We start from the raw sequence: 27,362 nt of genomic DNA, 5'->3' as shown, positions 1-27,362 counted from the left end.
GCGGCTTTTTAAAATGATTTTTAAAAATGATTTAAGATTGCCTTGCAATGTAGGGCACACATTTAATGCATTAATAATTGAACCATTTACTGTTACATGGCAAATTCATATTCAAATCATATCCACCCAAAACAAATTAAGTAATTTTTTTTGTACTGGTGATGATACTTCATATTCATATCATTACGTATTACATTATAGTGTGTTACACTACTAGTCAAAAGTTTTTGAACAGTAAGATTTATAATTTTAAAGAATTGAAAAGAATGATAGAAATTAATACTTTTATTTAGCAAGGATGCTTTAAATTGATTAAAAGTGATGATAAAGACATATATAATGCTACAAGATTTCTATTTCAGATTAATGCTGCACTTCTGAACTTTCTATTCATCTAGGAAACCTGAAAAAAAATCTACTCAGCTGTTTTCAACATAATAATAATAATAATAATAATAATATATGTTTTTGAGCACCAAATCAAAATATTAGAATGATTTCTGAAGGATCATGTGACTGGATTAATGATGCTAAAATTCAGCTTTGAAATCACAGGAATAAATTACAGTTTAAAATATATTCAAATAGAAAGCAGTTATTTTAAATAGTAAAAATATTTAAATGTTTTACTGTTTTTGCTCTACTTTGGATCAAACAAATGCAGGCTTGGAGAGCAGAAGAGACTTCTTTAAAAAGCATTAAAATCTTACTGTTCGAAAACTCTATGTCTGTATATATATTAATAAGTATATTATAAGTATTCCATTTCTTACATTTAATGTATTAAATATTTATTAAAAACACACACACACACATTATACAACACTATTTCATGTATATACACATTTTACAAAAACAACAAAAATTAATTAGATATTTTTACACATGTATAAGAGAGAGAGAGAGAGAGAGAGAGAGATGAATAGATTAAAATGTATATATACATTTATATTTAGAATACATTCGAATTTCAGGTTGGTGTGTCATACTTTTAAACTTCCTCACATAGGGTTTCAGTTTTAGCTCTCTGGAAATGTGTCATAGCTGCGTAGAGAGCTCTACCAATTTCTACTAAATATGTAACAAACAGCACACACAAACGCTCCAAAGGAAAAGCTTCGACACAATTGAAAGGAAGGGGGAGGAGGAGCGCCGCTGCTTGCCGTGGTAAAAGCAAGTCCAGAGCCTCAGTGTGCGCACTGACAGCATGGCAGGAGACAGCGACAGCAAGTTGGACAATCAAGCCGAAAATGAGCATGTTGTCAGGCAACCTTTCCTCATCGGGGTAGCCGGCGGCACTGCCAGCGGCAAGGTTGGCATTCTGCTTTACCTTACATGAATATTAGTTATCGTTTGTTTCTGTGTTTGTCAGAGAGATGAGACGAGCGCACACTGACCGCGTGGCTCATTGTCATGAAATCATCAATGTGCACATTTGTTTTATTCCCCGAGATTCTTTGACATGTCTAATATGACAAGTAAAAATGGACATATGGACTTTTAACATTTAAGGCGGATCTAATTTACGGATTTATTTATTAAATCAAGTTTAATCATTTGGATAAAAAGAAACTAATAAATAGTGATAGTATTTTTAAAAATGTTATACACGTACATTTTAAATATACTAAGGATTTAAGTACGTGTCCCTTAAAAACAAGGATGTTGGTCGTTTTCCAGATATAGACAGCTCCCACACACCGTCGCCATGCACTATGGCGATGATGGTGGACTTACCAACTTATTAATAAGCATTTAATCAATATTAGGATCCTCACCTAAAGCGCTCTAAATCCAGTTTAATTCATTTCCGAAAAGTAACACGATTGTTATGGATCAGGCGCTGTTCTGTCGAGGCAAATTACCATTGTCTTTTGTTGTTAGAAAACAGCATGATACTTGCGCCGGGTAAATCACCACAATCCCTCTGACATTCCATCAGATTTATTAAAATCCCATCAGCTGTCGAACACGCTAATTACAGGTTTACTTTAGCTTGATATTCACCGTGTTGTGAGGAAAGTCTAACTTTGCGGTTATATGTGGATAAAACCTTGTCCGCGCCGGAGGATGTCTTGTGTCTGCTAGGATAACAGTTGTGATACAAGCACAAAGAACGGTCTCTTTGTTTCATGAGCTAACGATGTGTGCTGATACCAGAGAACGAGACAAAAGTTTATACATGTGTGTGTTTAGCACTAAACCTGAATAACTACGGAATTTGGACGACAATACGCAGGAAATGCGGAGCTTTTGTTGGTTAACGTTATTGGGGTCAGCGGCACGGCAGATGTGTCACATCTTACCTCATTTACGTTACGTGCGTAAAGGCGGCGTGCGTGAAGACGCAATGATGCGTCAAGACGGCTCCTTCAGTGAAGCGTGTTTGTTTTTGATTTGCTTTAGTTGTTAGTACAGTATTTACAGATATGTTGGTGTGGTTTATTTAAATTAGGTGAATAAATAGTATGCTGTTAAAAAATAAACGGGAAAGTAAAATGGTACAATAAAAATCGTCAAAGTTAACACGTCATACCTCAATTTTTTTTCAGTATTATTTAAAATATTACATTTTATATTTAAAAACTATATTTTTTTTTATTATTATTTCTATATATAATATTATATACCTTTGTCAGTCAAGGTGTATTATTTGTTGTATTTTGTTTAATATTTAGAATAGCGTTAGTATCGTGTTTGTGCAAGATCATTTATATTTATATTATTTATTACTGGTTATGTTAATATTGGCCATAGTTGGTGGAAAAGCCAATAATGATGAAGTTGAAGTCAGTATGTTGAATGCTGTTGCATTTTATAAGCTGTTTTCTGTACAAGTCTCTGTACATAATTTGTCTGTTCCTTTCCGTTTACTTATCTTGTTTGCTTATGTTGTGACTGCTATTATCTCCCAGCTGTCAGGTGTGCAAGTTTCTCTCTCTACGACATTGCTTGGGAGAAATGTGTTATCTAATTTCTCAGTGAAAATGCTTCGACTAGTCGGTCTCAAACAGTGTGTTATCATTTTATCATTTCTGTGGGCATGTAGACCCTCAATGTTTTGTTTAGTGCTGATATGTTGTGCTCTGACTGTGCTGTTTAAGGACACCAATTTGTTACATCCTGAAACTCCTCAATCAAAACAGATAATTGACTGAAGCAAGTGTTTCCTTTCAATGTTAGATGCAGACAGAAACATTTTGCGTTGATGACATGCATCACAAGTTACAACCCAGCCCACTAAGTGCACTTTAGATAGCAGCTTAGAAAGTTGGGTACACAAAAATATTTTGGAATTAATGAAGGGGATGTTTAGTCGGCAACAGCAGAAGCTGTTTTTTTTTGGCTGTCCTGCAAGGTTAGTTTAGGGGCCAGGCTAGCAGAGATGCCCACCTCACTGCAGATCACTCACTACTGGAGACAATGGTTTCTTCCTCCTTCCTGCTGTAGGTTGTTTGCTCTCTCTCAGCATCCTCCTGATGATTCGAAGGTAAATGATTGCCTTTCTATGCCTGCAGGACTTTTAGCATGGCAGAACAGGATTAGAGATTACTTTGGCTGGATGTTGTTGGATCTTGGCCAGAGACCATTGAAATGTTTGAGCTGTTTTTTTGTCTTCTGCAAGGCAAAGTGGAAAGACATGTAATTATTACATAATATAATATGTTAATTAAAACAAAGTCTCTGGTGGTCAAGCTATGTGATTGGACCTTGTTGAAATGCACTCCAGTTTCTAGCATGCCCTCCGGTATGAATAAATTGGTAACACTCTTCAGTAAGTTAACTAACGAAGTTATCGAAGGTTATTGTAAAGTATTACCAGTAAATCATGCATAATAGTGCTTTACTGTTCATTGTTCAGCATGCTGCTAGTCCATTTGACTTGCACATAAGTTGGTGACTTGGTGTTAGCTAAAAATGTAACATTATATTTAAATATGTGGCTGAGTGTCATCATCATTGTGGTTTAGGGACCTGGCATGTCAAATTGGTGCAACCTGGTGCAGGTATTATAAAAACATTGCTTTTTTTGGCTATTATATGTTATTGTGAGGCAAGTGCACTACCAGTCAAAAGTTTTTGAACAGTAAGATTTTTAATGTTTTTTAAAGAAGTCTCTTCTGCTCACCAAACCTGCATTTATTTGATCCGAAGTACAGTAACATTTTAAAATATTTTTAATATGCCTGCCATTCCCTCAATCCATTTAAGGCATAATCCACAAACAGTCCAAGCTGTCCCAGACCCTGTATAAGAAGCTACATATACACCAAGCATATGTTAAGCAAAAACAGCCAGTGGTCAGCTTCAAGGCCTGTAATATCTTTCAAAACACAATGCATTCTGATGTAAGAGATAAGGAAAATATGCTGTCCTCTGTCACACACAAAATAATCACAGCACAAATACAAGGATTACATGAAGTTTCTGTTGCATATCATTTTGTGAGACATTTACACTACCAGTCAAAAGTTTTTGAACGGTAAGATTTTTAATGTTTTTTTAAAAGAAATCTCTTCTACTCACCAAGCCTGCATTTATTTGATCCGAAGTACAGCAAAAACAGTAACATTTTAAAATATTTTTACTATTTAAAATAACTGTTTGCTATTTGAATATATTTCAAAATGTAATTTATTTGTGTGATCAAAGCTACATTTTTTTGCATCATTAATCCAGTCAAATGGTGCTTCAGAAAACATTCAAATATTCTGATTTGCTGTTCAAAAACATTTATTATTTATTAGGATGTTGAAAACAGCTGATTAGAATTTTTTTTTTCAGGTTTTTTCAATGAATAGAAAATTTAGAAGAACAGCACTTATCTGAAATAGAAGTTTTTTGTAACATTATAAATGTCTTTACCATCACTTTTGATCAAGTTAAAGCATCCTTGCTGAAAAAAAAAGTGTTAATTTCTTTCCTCAAACAAAAAAGCTCCAAGCTTTTGAATGATATAGTGTATAATGTTACAAAAGCTTTTCATTTTAGATAAATGCTGATCTTTGGATCTTTCTATTCATCAAAGAATCCTGAAAAAATATACTCAACTGATTTCCATGCTGATGATAATAATAATAATAATAATAATAATAATAATAATAATAATAATAATAATAATAATAATGATAATAATAATAAATGTTTCTTGAACTACACATTTTCTGAAGGATCATGTGACACTGAAGGATTAATTGGACTGGTAATGTAAATGCAAAATTATTATTTTCTTTATCTCTTACAGAGGACAGCATTATTTTCTTATCTCTTACGTCAGAATGCATTGTGTTTTGAAAGATATTACAGGCCTTGAAGCTGACCACTGGCTGTTTTTGCTTAACATATGCTTGGTGTATATGTAGCTTCTCATACAGGGTTTGGGACAGCTTGGACTGTTTGTGGATTATGCTTTAAATGGATTGAGGGACTGGCAGACAGCATTGCAGCTGGTGAAGGAAAGCTTTGTAAGACATTTAAGCACATACACATAGGTCAGATACAGCAGAGTTCCATCAGACTCTGCAGGATTCAATTGCATATACCTGCACTGCGGCCTGTCTTGTGCTTGCCTCTTTATTGACATGTGGTTGACTCTTAGTATGAGTTCATGATCTGAACTAATCACATGTGGTTTTCCGTGTTGTTTGGAGTTTTTCTCACTGCTCTTTCATAATAGTAGCTTTTTCGCGTTTTCTAGTCTGTTTACATCATATATCAAGTGATAGTAAGTTTATTCAGTTTGTATATGAATCCTTTCTGAATTAAGAATTTATATCATTATTATTAAGTCAGCTTTCTAAGGTACACCATAGACCTTGTGCATTTTAGTCCTTTCTTTTGTGCTTGGATCATCAGGGTGTGTCCCTGTATTGAGCATTGAGGGTTTGGCCCATAAGTATACTGTCACTGGAAAATATATCAGTTTTATGAAGAGAGTTAGTGTACCAGACATTATCAAGCTGCAGGGAGGTGCAGAAAGTCACCGTGTGATCAAACACCTGCTTATTTTTTTTAAAACTGTTTGTGGTTTGTGGGTTCTTTACTACAGGGAGTATCACCTGTGAGTGTGGGTGGGTTGTTCTTGTTCTTTGTTTTGTTTTTTTTTAATAAGAATGTTTATTGTATCTGCTAAACAGGGCGTTTAGGGACTGAAGAGACAGAGAAGACAGTATCTAAGTCCTGTTGTTTGATCACAGAGCCAGTTCTGTTACATAAAGTTCTGTTTATGCCCTGAATGGGGGTGGTGTAATTTTAGTTTTGACTATAATGACTCTTTCTGTCCTTTTTAGTGATGTTTGTATTTAAAGTATGTCATGTTTTTATGCCATTCTTTTTATTTATTTATTAATAAAACACCACTGACATTACTTATAACAGTCATGTATGTCTAAATAGCCTGCTAGTACTGTTCAGCATAAAGCTGTATTCTTGGTTTATCATGAACTGCCTTTTTATTATTTTGTACTGTTCTCTGAGGTCCACTTAAAATGTTATGATTTATACATTAGAAGTAATAGGCTATTTCCTGTCCTGTTTTGACCCCCTCATCAGAACACTCTGTTTGAATAGGTGTGGCGGATTGTAGACTCTGAAGTAAACGCCCACTGCTTCGATTGGCTAACACTTATGCATGTTTGACAGCCTACATCCTTCATAGATGGGCGCTGCTGTGATTTAGGTCAAAAATGCATAAATACTCAGTCCATATCAGATGATACGCAATAGGTGACAACATAATAAAACAGTTACTCAGACTTGTGTGGTGCGACATTACTGTTGGGTACAATATAGTTGGCACAGCATCGTTTTTTAGTTTCAGTCTTTCTGAAAATCCTGCGTTGAATGGTGCATCATTTGTAAATGAATCTGCGGTAAAATGAAGTGAACAAAGGTCTAAGTTCTTTCTGATGTGGTACTTACAGGATGTTCTGAAACTTAGAGGATGTTTTTATAGAACAATGAAGATTTCTCAGTTCATGACTTCAATCAGTAAGTATGTTAGATTAATCCAACTGATTTATTAACAACTTATTTTTTAAAATTTTATAAATGACTTTACAAAAACCTTTTGGGACAAACTAAAAACAAAAAGCACAGAATGCATGTAATGCTTTAAAAGTATGGACTACTAAAATACATCAGTGATAAAACAACCATGAGGGTTTTTTCTAGCATGTAATAAGGTGTATTAGATACTCATTTAAATGTCAGCCTTTTATGAAAATAGGCAATTCAGCTCTGTGTTGCAAAATTTGCTTCCATACATAGAGATGAGGTGCAGTTTAACCTTATAGTGTTCAATGCTGATGTTTAAATTCATTTGGTTCATAATTCAAAAGTGTACAATTAGGTCAGAAGACATTGCGATAAGTATCATGTGAAAACTGAAGTAAATTTTTATGGGTTTTTTCATGTTTTTTTCCCCCATGAAAAACAATTCTGGTCGGCGCCGATAGCCATTGCACTTCGGGTGTTCCATGATCGAATCTAAGTGTTACCAAGTTTAGGGCTACTTTAAAACTATTGCCGCGGGTTGTTTTGATGTCTGCGGGTTGAAGTGACCCCAAGTTCTGCATAAATTAGGGCGCGGCCACTTGAGTGACAGGTGGATTGCCTCTGCTGTCACCACTGTTGCGCTAGGAGGGCGTGGTTTCAGCAACCAGCTCCACCCACGTCCCGCCTTTTTGCCCATTTTCAATTATCCGGGAGTGACGTGCAGTGACGCGATTCCAAGATGGAGACGGCCGACTCCCGCCTACTAAGAGCTTCAAAAATGCTCTTCAGAAACCTACGGGTGACATCACGGACATTACGTCCATATTTTATACAGTATATGGTCCTATCACAATAAAGGCAAAAATGCAAAAAAAAAAAAGAAAAAAAAAAAGAAAGAAAGAAAAACAATTCTGCTGTTTTTTTTATACATGAAAATACGGGGCTATCACTGGCATTGAATTAAGTTGCAACTTTGCATTGCTCATTATCATAAAAAAAATTATATATTCGAACGTAATCCTCATAAATACCTTTAAAAGACATCACTAGACTGTCACCATGACTCAGTTGGGAAGAAGTGCCAAAACTGTCCCTGGTATCCTCTCAAATAAAATTAAGTGCATGACGCAGCTGAACAGAACCAAACGCCATGAATATTTTTGGTTTCCTTCCTGAGCTTTAGTGATCATCCACAGAAATTCTACATTTAAATACCCTTAAATCGTCTTTTTTTCACGGTTTGAATTAAGATTATTCACTGAAATTTGCTTTTAGAGCATATATGTACTAACCTACAATCCTGTCTTTTTTTTTTTCCCAGTCATCAGTTTGTGGGAAGATTATGGAGCTTCTTGGCCAGAACAAGATTGACCATCATCAGAGGCAGGTGGCCATCCTCAGTCAGGATAGTTTCTACAGGGTACTGACCCCTGAACAGAAGACCAAGGCTCTAAAAGGACAATTTAACTTTGACCACCCAGGTAAAAAAGCTCATGTTTATTTTGATATAATTTATTTAGATTTATTGTTGTTGACCTGATTTATAGTTCTTTATATGTGCTTTTGTATTACCAAATACCCTGTCTATTGCTGTGTGTTTCTATGAGCAGAATACAGCTCACACCATGACCGTTGATGCAGTCTGTATACTTTGGCAGCTCTCTCTCTCTCTGTGTGTGTGTGTGTGTGTCGTAGTGAATGTCTGCCTGACTCAGCCACCCTCACACACACACACTCATTCTGCAGCAGCACAAGTGGCTTATCACCTTTTTGCTTGTTCTTGATTTCCCATTTCCTGTGGGTCAAGAAACTTTAGAACATATTTTGTGCTCTCTGTCTGATCCTTTTTTACTGTGTCCCACAGATGCGTTTGATAATGAGTTGATAGTCAAAACTCTTTGTGATATCATGGAAGGAAGAACTGTCCAAATTCCCGTCTACGACTTTGTTTCCCACTCAAGGTCAGTTCAGACCACATTTTGGATAATGTAAAGGAATAGTTTGCCCAAAAATGAAATTCTGCCCTTATTTATTCACCATGTCGTTGCAAACCCTCAAGACTTCGAAACACAATCTGCGAAACATAAACAGACTTAATGAAACCTGTTCATCATATAAAGCAATTGTATTTCTTCACAAGACTTTGAGTAAACCACTTGATTCAAATGGCTTTATTTAAAGGTTCATAAAACCCCCCTGTTTCAGCACTGGTTAGTTCTCACGATAGTTTTGAAAAAATGTTATTGTACACAATCTCACAGTTTAAAGCATCATAGCAAATCAACACGCGCTGTCGTGAATAATTAGATGAAGCGTCTTCTCATAGGATAAGAACGCGCAGCCTCATGAATAATTATGAGATACCGACGCGTCATCGATGTACTATAGTCCATTGCCACGTCACAAATTGTGACGTCAGCACAATGTAGATTTTAAACCCGGAAGATGAAAATAGAGCAAAAAAGCTCAAAATTAACCAGTTTTCTCCAACAATTAAAATTAATGGATGCTGACATTGTCATATATGTTGTGCAACACAAACACCTCTGCTCAAATCTCAGAAAAAGTAGTCTGGGGTTTCATGAACCTTTAACAACCTTTTTAAATCTTCCAAGAATCGCTTACCTAGACATTTTTGAAAGGGGGTACAGTAAGCTCAGTTTTCATTAAAATGTCTTCATTTGAAATGACATGAGGGTAAGTAAATGCCTTTTTTTTTTTTTTTTTTTTTTTTTTTTTTTTTTTTTTTATTTCTGTGTGAACTAACTCATTTAGGCCTGGTTTTACAGACAGTGCTTAGTTTAAGCCAGGATTAGGCCTTAGTTCAATTAGGACATTTAAGTATCTCTTATAAATGAGCTTTAGAAAATAACATTACTTGGGTGGATCTTGTGACAAAACAATGGCACTGACATATTTTAAGATGCGTCAGTGAAAGTTTCTTTTAGTTAAAACAGCCCAAACAGCCTTTTAGGGTGGGACTAGACTTAAGCTTTGTCTGTGAAATCTGCGGTTAACTTTTTATAATTTTCTTGTTTCTGTGTCTGGATATGTTTGTATTTATTCAAGTTTCAAACCACACACAAAAGCATTGTGTAAGCATTGGTGCCCATATTCAGTGGCTGCAGGAAAGTATCAGAAACACATCCCAGAATGTTACTGCTGTTGATTTGCATACATGCTACTTGAGCATAATGTTTCAAACAAGCCTTATCTTGATTTGTGTTAAGCAATGTGTTTATTCAGGCATCTCCTGCATCCTGATACAGTTTTGTTTTCCTTGCCTTTCGCAGGAAAGAAGAAACGATCACTGTTTATCCAGCAGATGTAGTTTTATTTGAAGGCATTCTTATGTTTTATTCGCAAGAAATCCGAGATCTGTTTCAAATGAAGCTGTTTGTGGATACGGATGCAGATACACGTCTGTCGCGCAGAGGTGTGTCTCGACTTCATCAGTGGATCTCAACGAATGTTCATTATGTGGTAGTGATAGGGCGACATATTTCAGTGCAGTTTGATTCACATTTTGCCATTCTTTCATTCTCATTCCCCTCTGCTTATAGTCCTGAGAGACATCAGTGAGAGAGGCCGTGACCTAGAGCAAGTGCTAAGCCAATACATTACATTTGTTAAGCCTGCCTTCGAGGAGTTCTGTCTGCCAGTGAGTTTTACACTTTTCTACCATGTATTAACCATGTGTAGTTTTTTTATTTTTATTTTAAACACACATTCCTATTAATGGCAAAGCTGAACTTTCAACAGCCATGACTTTAGTCTTCATATGATCCTTTAGAAATCATTTTAATTTGCAGATTCTGTGGTGAATAGAAATGAAAAACAACACTTATTTGAAATAATGTCTTAAATGTCTTTACTGTGTTTACAGTTTTTTTTTTTTGCTGACTTTTGAAAGTGTATGTTTGAAATATTACACTTTCAATATTATGAACAACACTCACACAATTTAACTTAAAGAAGAGAAGTCCACTTCCAAAACAAAAATGTACAGATAATGTACTCACCCCCTTTTCATCCAAGATGTTCATGTCTTTCTTTCTTCAGTCGTGAAGAAATTTATTTTGAGGAAAACATTTTAGTATTTTTTTTTTTTCGATATAATGGACTGCTATGGTGCCCCGATTTTGAACTTCCAAAATGCAGTTTAAATGCGGCTTCAAACGATCCCAGATGCAGTTGTAAATGATCCCAGCTGAGGAAAAAGGGTCTTATCTAGCGAAACAATCGGTTATTTTCATAAAAATAATACAATTTATATACTTTTTAATGTCAAACGCTCGCCTTGTCTTGCCCTGCCTGAACTGTTTTGTTGCGGTTCATGACAGTTAGGGTATGTCAAAAAACTCCCATCTCATGTTCTCCCTCAACTTCAAAATCGTCCTATATCGTTGTTTTACCTTTTTTGTTAAGGGTGTCTGATCTTCTTTGCATGTTCACTTTGCAAAGACTGGGTCGAGACTTCTGCAGCGATGTAGGATGATTTTGAAATGATTTTTGAACTTGAGGGAGAAAATACGATTGGAGTTTTTCGACATACCCTAACTGTCTTGAGCCAAATACACAGAGTTCACGGAGAGCAAGACAAGACAAGCGTTTGAGATAAAAAAAAAAAAAAAAAAAGTATTTAAATTGTATTTTTTTTTTTTCAATGAAAATAAGATAAGACTTTTTTTCCTCGGCTGGGATCGTTCACAACCGCATTTGGGATCGTTTGAAGCTGCATTTAAGCTGGATTTTGGAAGTTCAAACTTAGGGCACCATAGCAGTCCATTATATGGCGAAAAATCCTGAAATGTTTTCCTCAAAAAACATACTTTTTAATGACTGAAGAAAGACAGACAATGAACATCTTGGATGACAAGGGGGTGAGTACATTATCTGTAAATTTTTGTTCTGGAAGTGGACTTCTTTAATATTACTAGACAAAATGTTTATACTAAGTACTAAATATTTGTATAACAACTGGACATGGTTTTTGTTTTTCCATATTAATTTCTCTGTTGTGCTATTTGGCAAATATGTTGTAAATGGTCCTTTAATTAAATCTATATAATATAGATAAGGACCATTTATTAGCTCAGTTTTGTTGTCAGTACATGTCTTTTAATTCATGAGAAACTTTTTCTGGCATTTTGTCAAGAAGAACAAGACAAAGCAGTTGGTGGAATATTTGCCCCATGGACATGTTGCAAATGTGTTATCTTTTGTTTTCTTCTCAGTGCTGCTGCTGCTTCTTTTTTTTTTTTTTTTTTTTTTTTTTTTTTTACTTCATCTGTTTTTCTTTCAGACAAAAAAGTATGCTGATGTGATCATTCCAAGGGGAGCTGATAATCTGGGTGAGGTTTTAATGTTTACCCAAAATGTGTTAGACTTTACCATGGAAGAGATGAGACACAAATATTTTGATAAAGAAATGTTTTGGAACACTTAGAGATACATTAGTTGTTTTGAAAATAGGAATGTTTGGAAGGTGCCAAGCGAGGCCACACTTCTAGTCGTGATAGCTTGAGCATTCCAGCATGTTTAGTCTTTTCCCTAGTACTACTGATTCTTTAAAGGAAAAGTTTACTTCCAGAATCAAAGATTCCTGATTAACTCACCCCCATGTCATCCATGATGTTCATATCTTTCTTTCTTTCTTCAGTCGAAAGGAAATTTTGAGGAAAACATTCCAGGATTTTCCTCCATATAGTGGACTTCAATGAGGATAAGTGGATTGAAGGTCCATATTGCAGTTTCAGTGCAGCTTGAAGGGGTTCTACATAGGAATAAGGGTCTTATCTAGCAAAACGATTTGTCATTTTCTTAAAAAAATGAAAACAGTACATACTTTTAACCACAAATGGTCATCTTGCACTAGTTCTGACATGCACATGCATGTCTTCACGTTGGAAAAGTCACGCATGGTAATTTCCTTATCTGTGTATTTTTCGAATGAAAAAAGGTAGGACGAAAAACTTGTTTTATCTTGTTTTGTAAAGGTGTTTGATGCATTTTTACATGTTCGCTTCATAAACTGTGGGTCGCTACTTCCACCTACATCACGGGGGCGTGATTACATAAGATAAGACCCTTTTTAAATGATCATTCTGGAAGTGAACTTCACCTTTAACTACAAAACCAGGCATGTGAAACCAGTGTTGAACCAACCCTGAAAAACAGTAATTTGACACCATTTTGCTAAACAATGGCTTGTAAAGACAAGTTTACATGACTTTTGTTCTTCCATGTTTATTTTTCTCTCCCTCTAGTTGCCATAAATTTGATAGTGCAACACATTCAGGATATTCTGAATGGTGGTTTGACCAAACGCTTGAACGGATACCTCAATGGCCACAACACGCCTCGCAAACGGCATCCATCAGAGTCCAGCAGCAGGCCGCACTGACCAGCCCTCCATCAGGAGGTCTGAGAATGCAGAAGAGAATGAATGTGTGAAGGATGGATGCAAGAGAAAAGAAGGATCGCTTGTGCATTCTGTTAATTAGCCAACACTGTATAAGACAAAAAGAATCATGAAAAATTTCAAGAATTTCAAAGACTGCCTTTTATTTCATTCTGCTTCCTTCCTTTTTTGTTGTTGTTTTTTTTTTGGACTGGCTACACTTGATGTTTTAGGAGTTAGAAAGATAAACAGAACTTAGTTCTGGGATTGTTAAAAGGTCAAAATGGATATTTCCTCTATTTATTTTAACATTTTTATTTTTTTTGTACCTTCAGAAGTATGTTTGTTGACTAAAAGTGGGGATGCAGAAAATTAAATGTAACATGACTCCATGGTAATGAGGATTGAACATATATTTTTAAAATTATTATTATTTTTTTATCTCCAGTCCTTGTTTTTTTCTATCAGAAAGGACTAAGGTTACAAATGTATTTATTTAAAGAACCTCATCACTGGATAGAGGCCAAAAACAGTTGTTTTAAAATCCCTTCTTTTTTGGTTAACTGTGTTGGAATAAGTTTTTAGTATTCTGGCATTATTTATATGATGCCCCTCTATGATCAGTGTTTCTTGCAGAAGGATAAACGTTTATTCCTCCGTTCCACTTGAACAATTCAGGCAGTGTTGCTACGTCAAACAACAGGCCTCTCAGGGTGTAGTTACTACAAACGTAAACAATAAATCACTTTTGTCCTACAAGGAAAGAGACAAGACTATGATCTACATTTCCACTGAGTCTATATAGAGACCACACCTAACTGCACTAATCTGGCTAATTAAGTAGAGATAAATTTGTTGTACATGTTCATACTCCATTCTGAATTACAAACCTGGTACTTCTAGGAATTACAGAGATGCCATATAATCCTCATTAAACATGGTCATGTACTTTAAAACGAAGCCCAGTGGTTGATTGTGCAGCATTGCTGTGGAGTGTTAGCATGAATAGTGATCTGTTTGTCAAGAGACTTATGTTCATATACTATGCACTGTACCCTTGACTCTAATAATGCAATCTGACACTCAGTTTACGACTCTTTAATTAGTGCGAGGCATTTAGACAAATGGAGATGCTTACTTGAAATGAATTCTCAGAGTCTCTTCATCCTTTGCAATGTTTTTTTTTTTTAAACCCATTATTTCACCTGTGTTGTGACTTCTTAGAAACCCAGGCAATCCATAGAGTATACACCATGATGCCACTTTGGTAAGTCTTTGACAAAACTCACCAAAGAGTTATTTTAGTGTTCTTCAACAGATGTTTTCACAGTTTAAGCCATGTCATTTTCATACGCAATACATATTTTCTCTTGTAGCTCAATTTTCCTGCATCTTAAAGCCAGAGAGAAGCCATTTTAAGGCACTCTGAAATCATTCAGGGATGTGAAATGGAACAATCCAACCTTTAAACTTGACCCTGGCTGTAAAATGACCCCATATATCTTCCTTTGATTTTAAAATCTTAAAATTGACTAATCATTTATATATGTGTTGTTTTTATTTAACATTGTATTTTGCTGTATTTTATTTTCTGGTTGGCTTCATTCGCATTGCTGCTATGGTACAGGGTGACTCAATCTTGTGTAAAAATTCTAAATTATCAATGATTGAATGATGTTGATATTTATTTGATTGAATATGATCATTTCGAGGATACTGGCATTTATATTTCATCAGAGCTGCCATCATTTATGTCTGGGCCAGATGCAAAAAAATATTTGTGTGACTTGAATACCTATTTGGTTATCAAAGGCATTCTCATCCCTGAGCTTTTTATTTGGCCAAAATTGCATAAATTATTATATATATTTTTTGCTGAGGTCTGGTCCTTGGTTTCGTTTGGGTATTAAATGTTTGCTTCAATCAGTATGTTGATATATTACTTTGAAAATTCTTGAAAAGAACCAGTTTGAAACCACTGCAACAAATTTTGTGCCATCATAAAGTTTTTGTATGTGAAAATGCAGACTGTTCATTTTATTTTTATGTTGAATTCCTTTCGATGTTACATTAGCTAAATATTGTAAATATTACTTTTCTAAACAACACTTGGTTACTCAAACATCCAGGCTGTCGAAGATATTCATACCTCTCACGAAAGGGTTTTGATATATTAGCACAGATTTAAACACCAGCTTTAAAAATGCAGTACACATTACAATTTTTATTTCACATGATCGCACAGTTCAGCCCTGAATAAAATCATGATTTCATAACTATTATCATCGCTATCTTACCAACTTGCACACCTGGTGTGTAATCCTACTTGACAGAAAGTGATGCAAATATAGTACATTGTTTTTACTGAAATCTGTGGGATTCCAAAGATTTATGCTGTTGACATTGTTTGATGTGCAGTCAATTAGTTTGGCTCCCACACTTATGTCTGTAATTATAGAAAATACCGAATATGTTACTACCTTTATGCATTTTTGTTGATTTTAGAAAGAAATCCTAGTCTGGAACAGACTATCTTGTTGCGAAGAGAGGTGACTTTAGAGGGGATTTCAAAAGTATGGTGTTCTGCATGATGTATCATTATATGTTCAATTATTGATGCCTTTGAGTTTTGGTGCTTGCAAAAAGGGTGCACAGAAAGCCAAAACTATACTAACATCAGAAAAGGTTGCATGCTTGTGTTGTTGGACCAAACTACAGTTGCAAGGCTTTAAAACAGTATTTCTGTGACACTGCAATGAATATTAATAACACTTTATCTTGAAATGTTACTATTGAAGCTGGGGATTGGCTTTTTTTTTCTTTGTAAGTGTTTATGTGGTTTAATAAATCCATGATAACTGTATCATCATGTACATGTGTAAAGAATCGCAGAAAGTTGTTGTTAAAGTGACTGACAGCAAAGCTGAATTAAATAAAAGTTTTTTACTCCTCATGTTCGTGGCCTCAGTTGAAAGCATGGTTACCTAATCGCATTTGCTTGCATCAGAAAAAGACTTCAAAGAGTAAATCCCTCTCTTTTAAGAACTTTATTGCAAGCTGGACAAAATTACACAATGGTTCCGATTAGAACAAAGATAACATGAAAGAATACAACAACGCAATACAGGTTCACGAATGTGCTTTGGTAGGCCTAGTTGCGGCGTCATTATTGTGCGACCGTGTCTGACGTCACACCGCGACCTGTACTACGCATGCGATTCCATATTGGTCGTTGCTCAAGCGATTCATTGAAGGAAAAGTGTCCGGACTGTAATTTAGATACATAGCAACTTACCTAAATATTGTACACAGATATGTCCACTAGTGACTTTTATTTGAGGTACTATGTGGGCCATAAAGGTAAATTCGGCCACGAATTTCTGGAATTTGAATTCAGACCAGACGGTAAGTCAGGCGCCAAGTTAGCGTGCTAATATGCTAACAGCCTTTCTATTGAAATCTGTGCTTGCTTTGTTACTAGGCCGAAATTGTTTTTCCAAAGCTGTTTGTGCTTAAATTACTGGTTAATTAGTTTAGTAATGGTGAAACACAGCAGCTGTTTGTGTAGGAAAACTAATTAACGTATAAGCTAACATTTGAAGTGCTTAACTGCAACTTGATAAATTGCGTTTCTGCTAAGAAATTAGTTTTTACGTTGTGATATTTCAGTGCATGTTACATGTTCGAATAAAAAGCTTTCATGTAATTTATACATCATTTTGTTTTCATCCAGGCAAACTGAGATATGCAAACAACAGTAACTACAAGAACGACGTCATGATCCGAAAAGAGGTAAAGCCAGATGCGTGATGACGTCACATGCATCCAGTGTTAGCCAAAAGTTGGCTTTGTGATTTATGAGATTGTTCCCCTCTTTCAGGCTTATGTTCATAAAAGCGTGATGGAGGAGTTGAAGAGAATCATTGACGACAGTGAGATCACAAAAGAAGACGATGCCTTGTGGCCTCCTCCAGACAGAGTTGGACGACAGGTTTGTAGGAATATATGTGACCCTGGACCAGTCATAAGGGTCAATTTTTTTGGAAAATTCATATTTATCATCTGAAAGCTGAGTTAATGAGCTTTCCCCTGATGTATGGTTTGTGGAATCTCTAATCTGAGAGTGCAAAAAAAAAAAAAAAATCTTAAGATTGCCTTTAAAGTTGTCCAAAAGTTCTTAGCAGTGCATATTACTAATCAAAAATTAAGTTTTGATATATTTACGGTAGGAAATTTACAAAATATCTTAATGGAACATGATCTTTACGTAATATTGTAATGATTTTTGGTGTCAAAGAAAACCATTTTGACCCATACAATGTGTGGAAATATACCCGGGATGCTTAAGACTGTTCACATATATTTTTGCTTTTATTTTTTATTAATTAATTATTTTTTACCTTTGCTCTGGTGTAATACATCCTAATTGTTGTTCTTTGTACTTTTATAGGAACTGGAGATTGTCATTGGCGATGAACACATTTCATTCACAACTTCCAAAATTGGATCTTTAATTGATGTCAACCAGTCCAAGTAAGCATATTTCATTCACTGCATTTCATTTCTGCACTGCTGTCTCAATCTTAAAACCTGGCGTTGCAGTACCACAAGTATTATCTCTTGTATGATAAATTGCTTGTGATGCATCTTGTTTGCAAATCACTTTAGATAAAAGCATCTGCTGAATGATTTCCTGCAATGTAGTTCTGTTTTGCCTCATTTAAGTATTGTAATGCAATCTGTTGCTTTCCATTTTCTACTCCCAAGCAGTGCAGCGCAATGCAGCACTCTGCAGTTTCACTGTTTGTTCTCTGTATTTTAAGAGTGGTAACATTTGTGCTCTTGCTCTTCAGGGACCCAGAAGGACTCAGAGTTTTCTACTACCTGGTCCAGGATCTCAAATGCCTTGTATTCAGTCTCATCGGCCTCCACTTCAAAATCAAGCCCATCTAAATACTCTGCTTTTATTCTGGATGAAAGTCATATTTTAGTTATTGTTTGAGCTATTTTGAACATTTGTACATTTGCTTGGTGGTTTTTCTTTTTTTTTTTTTCTTCTTTTTTTTAAATAAAAAATTGTTAAACTGTGGATTCGCTTTTCATTCTATTTCAAAAGTATCTAAGTGCAAAGTATCTTTTCAACATTTTTTATACATTTTTTATGTTGGTATCAATATTTGCACACTTTAAAAAGGTACTTTCATATAGAAGGTACAAAATGCACACAACTGGTTTACAGTTGTGTGTGTGTGTATATATATATTTACTGTTAAAGATTTTCTTATAAGTTTTTTTTTAAATCTTTAAAAAGTGATGTATGTGCACCTCAAATGTATAATATATGAATCAGCATAGGTTTTTTCTTTATTAAGCTTGTTACAGTATGTACAGTCAGAGTATTTAGTTATCCATGTTCATACATCTTATAAGGCACAGGACAGGTCTTTCAATTATTTTACATAATTAAACAATGCAGAATTCTGCAGTGCATGGTATTACATTATATCCATGTTGCACTGAGACAAAGATGATTGACATTAAAGCTGCCCATTGATCCACTGCAAATATTTCAATTACAGTACATTTTAGGACATCAGCATTTTCACAGAATTACCTATAACCCCATTACAAATGTTATTTTTTGCTTCTGGATCAATACCTTAAGCATTAGCTAAATATCAAACAGTCACATTTGTTTGTCCACACAGTGCAAAGCTTATTTGTTCTACCTTCAACCTTTAAAGATAACCATGTCATTACCAGTTACACTGAGTCCTTATCTAATAAAAGTAAAACAGAAGTGCTCTAAATTCACACTACTTCACCTACCAAGTGCTTCAATGAACTTCACCACATTAAGTGCACTTTTAATGAATGGGTTTTCCGTCAAGGACTGTAAAAATGTCTTCCAAGGACTTGTGAACACACTTAAGGAACTCATGAACATTTCTGGACGGATAGCTGGACACATTGCACCCAATCCATTCATCATGGACGCCATAGCCTACTCCGAAACCATCAGGCACCACCGGAGCAAATCCGCCCAGACTGACCGCGGGGCTGGTGAGAGTACTGGTGGACAGGATGTTGTGGTTTATGGCAGCATATGCTGTATCCTGGTAGAGACTTGGCAGGGCCATTCCTTTCGAATTTGCCAGGTAGCGCATGGCAAAGAGATGGCGATCAAAGCCTTGACCTAGATGCAAATGCACCAAAAAAAGATGACAGTGATGAGATATACAAGTTGAGACTGAACTAAAGATCTAACTGATACCCATTCTCCCCCAATCATTTACCCACCCACATGTCATTCCAAACCTGTATGACTTCATTTTTTGTTTGGTTGTTGTTGTTTTTTCTGTGGCACTCAAAGAAAGACATTTTGAAAAATGGTCCGGTGTAGACACGGTGTTATTTATATTGGTTTGAAACAACATGACAATGAGAAAATGATGACAGAATTGTCATTCTTAGGCAAACTACCCTTTTATTTTGCACAGTACTGATTAAAAAATAAGTCTTGCTAAGATAAACATCAGTTTCCCCTATAACCTCATGAATCCACCTTTTTCCTCATAAGAGTGGGCTTGACCATTTGTAAATTTTATGGGTGTGGCTTCGTGCCTCCAGCTATTTTTAGCTGTACAAAACAGCTGTTTTTGCTGCCTCATATTGCATACGAGTGTTTTAGTGCCACGTTAAAAAATAAAAAAATATAAAATTATGGATTACAGTCGTAATATTTTGAGAACAAAGCCAAAATTACGAGAATAAAGTCAAAATATTTTGAGAATAACGTTGAAAAGTTTCGAGAATAAAGTCGAAATGTTTCAACAATAAAGTTGAAATGTTTCAAGAATAAAGTTGAAATGTTTCCAGAATAAAGTCTAAATTTCAAAAATAAAGTCGAAATGTTTTGAGATTAACATCAAAATGTTTCAAGAATAAAGTCGAAATGTTTAGAGAATTAAGACAAAATGTTTCAAGAATAACGTCAAAATGTTTCAAGAATAAAGTCGAAATGTTTCGAGAATAATGTCAAAATGTTTCAAGAATAAATTTGAAATGTTTCAAAAATAAAGTCGAAATGTTTCGAGAATACCGTCAAAATGTTTCAAGAATAAAGTCAAAATGTTTCGAGAATAAAGTCGAAATGTTTCAAGAATAAAGTTGAAATGTTTCGAGAATAAAGTTGAAATTTCAAAAATAAAGTCGAAATGTGTCGAGAATAAAGTCTAAATTTCAAAAATAAAGTCGAAATGTTTCGAGAATAAAGTTGAAATTTCAAAAATAAAGTCGAAATGTTTCGAGAATAAAGTTGAAATTTCAAAAATAAAGTCGAAATGTTTCGAGAATAAAGTCGAAATGTTTCCAGAATAAAGTCTAAATTTCAAAAATAAAGTCGAAATGTTTCGAGAATAAAGTTGAAATTTCAAAAATAAAGTCGAAATGTTTCGAGAATACTGTCAAAATGTTTCAAGAATAAAGTCGAAATGTTTCCAGAATAAAGTCTAAATTTCAAAAATAAAGTCGAAATGTTTTGAGACTAACGTCAAAATGTTTCAAGAATAAAGTCGAAATGTTTTGAGATTAACATCAAAATGTTTCAAGAATAAAGTCGAAATGTTTCGAGAATAAAGTCAAAATTTTGAGAATAAAGCTGTAATGTTTTGAAAATGAAATTGAAATGTTTCAAGAATAAAGTCGAAATTGTGAGAATTAAAGAGTAAAAATTAACGTTGTAATATTTTGAGAGTATAGTCTGCACATGCAATATATTCATATATTCAAATAAATTCTGGTGGCCTGGCACCAACTTCTCCCAGTGCTTCCAATCCTGGCCATCAGAATTTATTTGAATATATGTGGGATTATAACAGAAATCATACCATGTGTTATACTCACAGGAACAGTAAACTTGAAAATAATATTTCACTTCTTGATTGCATTCACTAGGCTTATTTATAGTGTGCCAGCCACCCAATGATAGCAATAAGCTTTGAGCTTTTGGTACTTTTAATATAAAACAAAGTCTCAGCAAAATCTGTCAGTTTTATGTCTAAATACAAACAATGTGTCTTGCAGTAATGTGGTTTTTAGGGTCTTTAATGTGGCTGGACAGATCACTGTATTCATGTGAATCAGTTGTTGTTTAGATTACAATGAGACATTCGTTTCATCAAATTATACAGGGTTCCCATTCCTTGGTAAACTTCAAATTCAAGGACTTTCCAAGTCCAATACTGTCAAATTCAAGGAATTAATGTGGGGACACATTTCAAGTGAGAGCAAGGTTACATCGTGTTACCTTGTAAAAGACATTGTTACAGTTTTCATGTGTCAAACACAACTATGCAGAACAGCTTTTTCTTTGGCCATATGTGACCCTGTACCACAAAATTAGTAGCAAAAGTCAAAAATACATTGTATGGGTAAAAATGATCAATTATTCTTTTATGCCAAAATTCATTAGGATATTCAGTAAAGATCATGTTCCATGAAGATATTTTGTAAATTTCCTACCATAAATATATCAAAACTTCATTTTTGATTAGTAATATGCTTTGCTAAGAACTTCATTTGGACAACTTTAAAAGCGATTTTCTCTCTCTCTCTCTCTCTATATATACACATATATATATATATATATATATATATATATACATAAATTACATGTGTATATATATATATAGAGAGAGAGAGAGAGAGAGAGAGAGAGAGAGAAAATCGCTTTTAAAGTTGTCCAAATGAAGTTCTTAGCAATGCATATTACTAATCAAAAATGAAGTTTTGATATATTTATGGTAGGAAATTTACAAATTTTTATTTTATTTTATTTTTTTGCACCCTCAGATTCCAGATTTTCAAATAGTTGCATCTCGGCCAAATATTGTCCTATCCTAACAAACATTCATCAATGGAAAGCTTATTTATTAAACTTACAGATGCATGATAATGTATAAATCTCAATTTCAAAAAATTAACCCTTATGACTGGTTTTGTGGTCCAGGGTCACATGCAAAGGCTAGTATGCCTAGGCCACAAAGTGTTGGCGAAATAACACAATAGTGGACCAGAGGGAATAATATGGGATTTTTTCCAGAAAACTTCTTGCACAAAATAAATTCAACCACTTTCAAGGACCTGTATCTATGCGTGTTTACTTTCAAAAACCTTCCGGGCCCTTGAAATATTTTTTTCAGATTCACAAACTTTCAAGGATTTCAAGGACCCCTGGGGACCCTGATTATTGCCTACTGTTTTCTTTGTGAAAATTCCATCACCTACTCTGCAAAAATGTCTGTGGCATCCAATCTTTCATTCCTTACATGTATTTAATTACAAACAACAATAAAACGTTCTAAAGGTTGAAGTGGACTCCAACATAGGTTATATTGTTGTCTTTTCTGAGGTATATAAGTGACTATTCACAAGTGAATATTTCAACTTCTCGCAATTTCAAATTTATTCTCAAAATATTTCGACTCTTGTAATACTATGACTTTAATCCCATAGCCTAAAGATTTTTCTTATTAGATTTTCTTATTAGATTTTTTAACGTGGCACTAAAACGCTGTTGTAATTGCAAATTGGTGTGTCTTACCATGTTATTTTAATGTATTATATAATGTATCTTAATTATGAACACACTGATTTGTCTGTTTCACCGTTTACTGCTCGTTGTTATTCTTCTCGTTATTTCCCTACAGCGGATAATGAACCGGAAGTCCCACCCATAGGCTTTCTTCCGCGTTGAGGAAAAAGGTGGATATAATTGACAGGCTGTCTGAATGTTGTACTAACCCATTGCCGCCTCTCTAGTCAGTTGCCCGTGGTATTTGGAGCATTCATTCAACAGCCCCTGTAGCTGCTCCACAGTGTGCTTTCCAGGCTGCTCGACGAAAGCCTTGGCACAGCGCTTTGTGTGGATGGTAGCTGGACGGATGGTTTCTGTGCGCCCGTGTTTAAAGGCTGCAGTGCTACAGGACTCGTATGTGGCAACCGTTTGTCCGTACTGCTGTAGGAAGCCCATCTGGAAAGCTAGCTGAGCGATGGCGTCCGGGCTGAGCTTCTTCTTCTTAAGTTGCTCTTTTCCACCTTTCTTGAACTCCATGGCGTCAATGGTGAGCTTTGACACGGCAGCCTGGAAGTTTTCTTTTGCTTTCGTGATTCCAGCTTTTAACTCTTCATTGAGTTTAAACTCTAATCGGCGCACCGCTGAGGAAGAGTCCACTGCTGCAGGCTGGGATCCAGGTCCGACCAAAGGCTTCTCTGTGGTGTCCTTGAAGACCTCATTCTGGAAGCGGAGAACGGCTACGCCGTCACCCCAAGAGTGCTCAAAATTAATGGCTGCCTGTCCATCCTTAGCCAGGATGATACTAAAGGACTTGTCATACCAGCGGTTGCAGCCGTCCCCATGAAGCATGTTGTGGGAAATGTGAATATGGTCTCTCATCACCTCCTCATCCAGGCAGAGGCAAAACAAAGCAGTGTCTACTAACTGCAGAGCTTCTCCATTTCCAGCATCCAGTAGTTTCTGTCTTAACCCTGCCCAGGTGTCTCTATTCTCACTGGTTAGAACGCCCAAGGGGAACGAAGGAGCTTGCGTGGGGTCTGTTAGGATGTATTTCAAGTGAGCTTGAACCTCAGCGGGCTTTATCAGGTTGCCGTCTCGATCCAGCGCATCAAACACATACAGGTTGCCTCTCCTTATTACGAGCAGATGGCGGCCCTTGTCGTTTGTGAAGAGCTCGTCGCGCTTGTACTTGGGTATACGTGTGGAGTTGAAGAGGCGGAAGTACTGGGACATATCCAGAGGATAGGCGTTCACCATGTAGGCTCCAAACCATGAGATGGAGGGTGGCACCCATCGGATCAGCCTTTTGAAACTATCTGTGTCACTCTTGGCAGGGTTAAGGTGAAACACCTCTGGCTCGAGTAGACCAGCACGAAGGGTCTTCATGAACCGGACGGCTGAGCACACCATGTTGGTGGCTCGCAGAAGCTGGTCGTTGTACTCGGGTTTGGGGTCAGGGTTAAAAGACATGAAGGGGTTAAAGTTGAGCACAACAGACTCCCGAGCAGACAAGTACATGTCAAACCATGGAGCTGCAAGGTAAAAAGGAGAAATTCATTAGTAATGTAACAATCAAACCAATACAATCTCGACAAAACAATCTCCCACCTGATATATAGCTGGTGTGCTTGTTGTTCTTGTCAAAGGCCACAAGTTCTTCATGTAACTGCTTGCCTACACCACTCTGGAAATCATGTGCTACTTTCTCAGTATTACTGATGGATTTCAAGGGAGCAGAAGTACGCAGAAAAATGTTAAAAGATTAAAAGTTAATTCAAATATGAAATGAATAAACTGATATAGTTGCTTTAGGCTTACCTGTACTGTTCATCATTCAGCAGAGGTCTCTGAGCTGCCAAATACCTCCGTATTGTATCTTCCAATTTTGGGACTGGTAATCTGTAAATAACATGCAAAATGTATATGGGTCTTTCTGCAGGTTTGGTGCTAACAGCTGTCCCACATCTGGTGATGTTTTGGTAATGACAACTGTTTTTTTTTTGTTTTTTTTCTATTTTATGCTATTTCATAAAATTGTCACTACCGTAACAGTCATGGCTGAAACCTGTCATCATTGTTTTGGTAGTGACAAAAGGGAACACATAATCCTTTATTTGGGGGAAATAAACAAAATTTTAATACTGTTATGCAAATGTTTTAGTAGTGTTTTATTATGCAAGTTAAAATTCTGTAATGTGATGTGGATGCTACCAAAACATTACTGTCACTACCGAAAATGTGCTGTCACGACCAAAACATGGGATGTTTTGTCAAAAATAAAGTATACTGAAATATCAACTAAGATGTTATGATAGTGGTTGGTTTAGTGTATATTCAAACTAATGAATCCTTAACTTTGAAACCAGTATGATCAACTATTTGCCTTTTACAAAGAAAAACTGGATTCAAAATACAACAAATCTAATAAATCATACTTGAAATATTGTTAAAATTGCAATTGTTACTGATTTACCTCTGAAAACATTTTAATAAAATAGAAAAATATGTATTTACAAGAAAGATGTAAGCAAAATCTTAATATAATGCATCTTATTAAATTACATATTACTGTGGTTTGTGGTAGTGACAAATTTGGGGAAAGGACAAATATTGCAAAACTTTGAACATACAATATGAGAATTAACTGCACAGTTATTAGAAATGTGTACCTTAGAAACAATACAGTTTACACACATACAATTTTTGTGGAAAAAAAATACACATTTTTTCAAGACATTTCCAACTCAGACTTTAGTTTAAACCAATTCTGTAGAATGTATTTTTGGGAAACATGTCTATTAAACAAATCTGTTTTTTGTTTTTTTTTAACAATATTAAAATATTATAATAATATTATGTATAATGTTTTGTAATGTACTGTTTCAAACAATTAATTTTATTGTGAGATGTTTTGCTTTTAATTTTTTACTGCTTTTATTTACATAATGATATCATAAATGTTTTGTGTATGTACACTACCTTTCGATAGTATGGGGTCAGTAAGATTTTTATGTATTTTTTAAAGAAATTAATTGTTTTATTCAGCAAAGATGCATTAAAGTGATCAAAAGCAACAGTAAATACATTTATAACGATACTAAAGATTTTTGTTTTAATAAAATGTTCTTTTTAATGTTCTACAATCACATGACAAAAATGATCACATTCTGACATTTTTTTCAAAAACGTTTTAAGTAGTATATACAGCATCACAAGCCCAAGACAATCAGAGTACATTGGATTTCATTTTATTTTCTCTAAATGCAATTCCATCTCTACACTTTACCACGGACCAATACTGAGGGAACTAAAACTAAGGCAAGGGGGGCATATTTACGTGTAACACCGTGTCCCCATCCCCCTTGCAACCTAGCCGTAGACTTTGCACTTTCACCTACATTCTCTAATATGACCTAAAATAAAAAATAAAAAAATAATAATGGTGTTTCCAGCTAAAATCGAATTCAACGTCAAAAAATCAATATCGAAGTACAGCAAAATGAATTCTATGACGTTTTTTTATGTGTCATATGTGTGATTCTTTGTAATTCTCCTACCTTGGTAAACTCTTCTGGTAGTGCATGGTCGGGACGACACTTTTGTGTAAATACTCAAACCCAGCTCCATCCTTGCTGCTGTATTTACGCTGAGTGCTCGTTAGAACTGACAGTGCAGGGTTAACGTTACTCCTTAACAGTTTTAATTTGCTCAGTGTTGAATTATATTGCGTAGAGAGCAAACCTGCCATCATACAACTTGCAATTTAAAGAGTTATGAATTGCGTATTTTTCCTTTTTAAGTTCAGACCTTCTGTTTAATAGCTCTGCAAGCTGCCAACCCACTGAATGAATGCAGTGTCTGACAGATCCCGTCTATGGCGGTACGACCAACAATTATTAGCTACCTGTGCTGTCTTACCTTTCTACTTAAAAAAACGTAACAAACGTAAAAATGATTTCCTAAGATAATTTTAATAGCTGCTTAACCAGCAGACAAAATTCACAACAAAAAGTTCCGATTTTAATATTTGTATTCCTTACTTCCGCCTCACCAATTTTCCAAAATAAAAGTCCAATCTATACAAACACAGCGTTTATATACGAAACACATGTAGACTGATATGATTCAGTTGCATTGCAATTGTGTTTATTACATTGAAACGCTCACAAAACAACACAAAAAGTAAGAAATTTCGTCAGAAATAAATTAAAACTAAATTTTAAACTAAGTTTTAAAATTTTAAAACTAAATATTCTAAACATTCCTTATATTTAGAATATGTATCACATTTCCATATATTTTAAATATACATTTTAATACGCATCCAAAGCTATCAGACCACAAGCTCCGCCTTTTTGTTCTGATCCTTTCATATGATTGGTTCAG

At 35.2% G+C, this 27,362-nt stretch overlaps 3 protein-coding genes across 4 annotated transcripts; 2 read left to right on the top strand and 1 right to left on the bottom strand.

Moving 5' to 3' along the window:
• The first annotated feature begins 1,098 nt into the window (after window positions 1-1,098).
• On the top strand, window positions 1,099-16,352 carry uck2a (uridine-cytidine kinase 2a). Of its 2 annotated transcripts, XR_007828264.1 has the most exons (8): window positions 1,099-1,312; window positions 8,318-8,477; window positions 8,861-8,957; window positions 10,290-10,432; window positions 10,560-10,657; window positions 12,302-12,350; window positions 13,266-14,666; window positions 14,776-16,352. XR_007828264.1 is itself a non-coding variant. In XM_051117294.1 (7 exons), exons 1-7 carry the CDS (start codon window positions 1,208-1,210, stop codon window positions 13,400-13,402), a joined length of 789 nt encoding a protein of 262 aa, XP_050973251.1. In that variant the 5' UTR covers window positions 1,099-1,207; the 3' UTR covers window positions 13,403-16,352. The 2 variants fall into 2 exon arrangements, 1 of the variants encoding a protein (XP_050973251.1); XM_051117294.1 differs by having other exon boundaries at window positions 13,266-16,352.
• A 234-nt stretch (window positions 16,353-16,586) lies between these two features.
• magoh (mago homolog, exon junction complex subunit) lies at window positions 16,587-18,488 on the top strand. Its single transcript, XM_051117295.1, has 5 exons — window positions 16,587-16,804; window positions 17,133-17,191; window positions 17,280-17,390; window positions 17,850-17,932; window positions 18,253-18,488. Exons 1-5 carry the CDS (start codon window positions 16,714-16,716, stop codon window positions 18,350-18,352), a joined length of 444 nt encoding a protein of 147 aa, XP_050973252.1. The 5' UTR covers window positions 16,587-16,713; the 3' UTR covers window positions 18,353-18,488.
• A 253-nt stretch (window positions 18,489-18,741) lies between these two features.
• cpt2 (carnitine palmitoyltransferase 2) lies at window positions 18,742-27,030 on the bottom strand. The gene is made up of 5 exons (XM_051118136.1): window positions 26,534-27,030; window positions 24,795-24,875; window positions 24,585-24,691; window positions 23,204-24,508; window positions 18,742-19,595 (listed from the first exon to the last, which is right to left on the bottom strand). The coding sequence occupies exons 1-5, from the start codon at window positions 26,725-26,727 to the stop codon at window positions 19,267-19,269; spliced, it is 2,016 nt and encodes a 671-aa protein (XP_050974093.1). The 5' UTR covers window positions 26,728-27,030; the 3' UTR covers window positions 18,742-19,266.
• Window positions 27,031-27,362: the final 332 nt, after the last annotated feature.

This window comes from Labeo rohita, chromosome 8 (assembly GCF_022985175.1).
Source record: "Labeo rohita strain BAU-BD-2019 chromosome 8, IGBB_LRoh.1.0, whole genome shotgun sequence".
In the NCBI taxonomy this organism is placed as follows: domain Eukaryota; kingdom Metazoa; phylum Chordata; class Actinopteri; order Cypriniformes; family Cyprinidae; genus Labeo; species Labeo rohita.
This window is presented reverse-complemented; position numbering and strand designations above follow the sequence as displayed.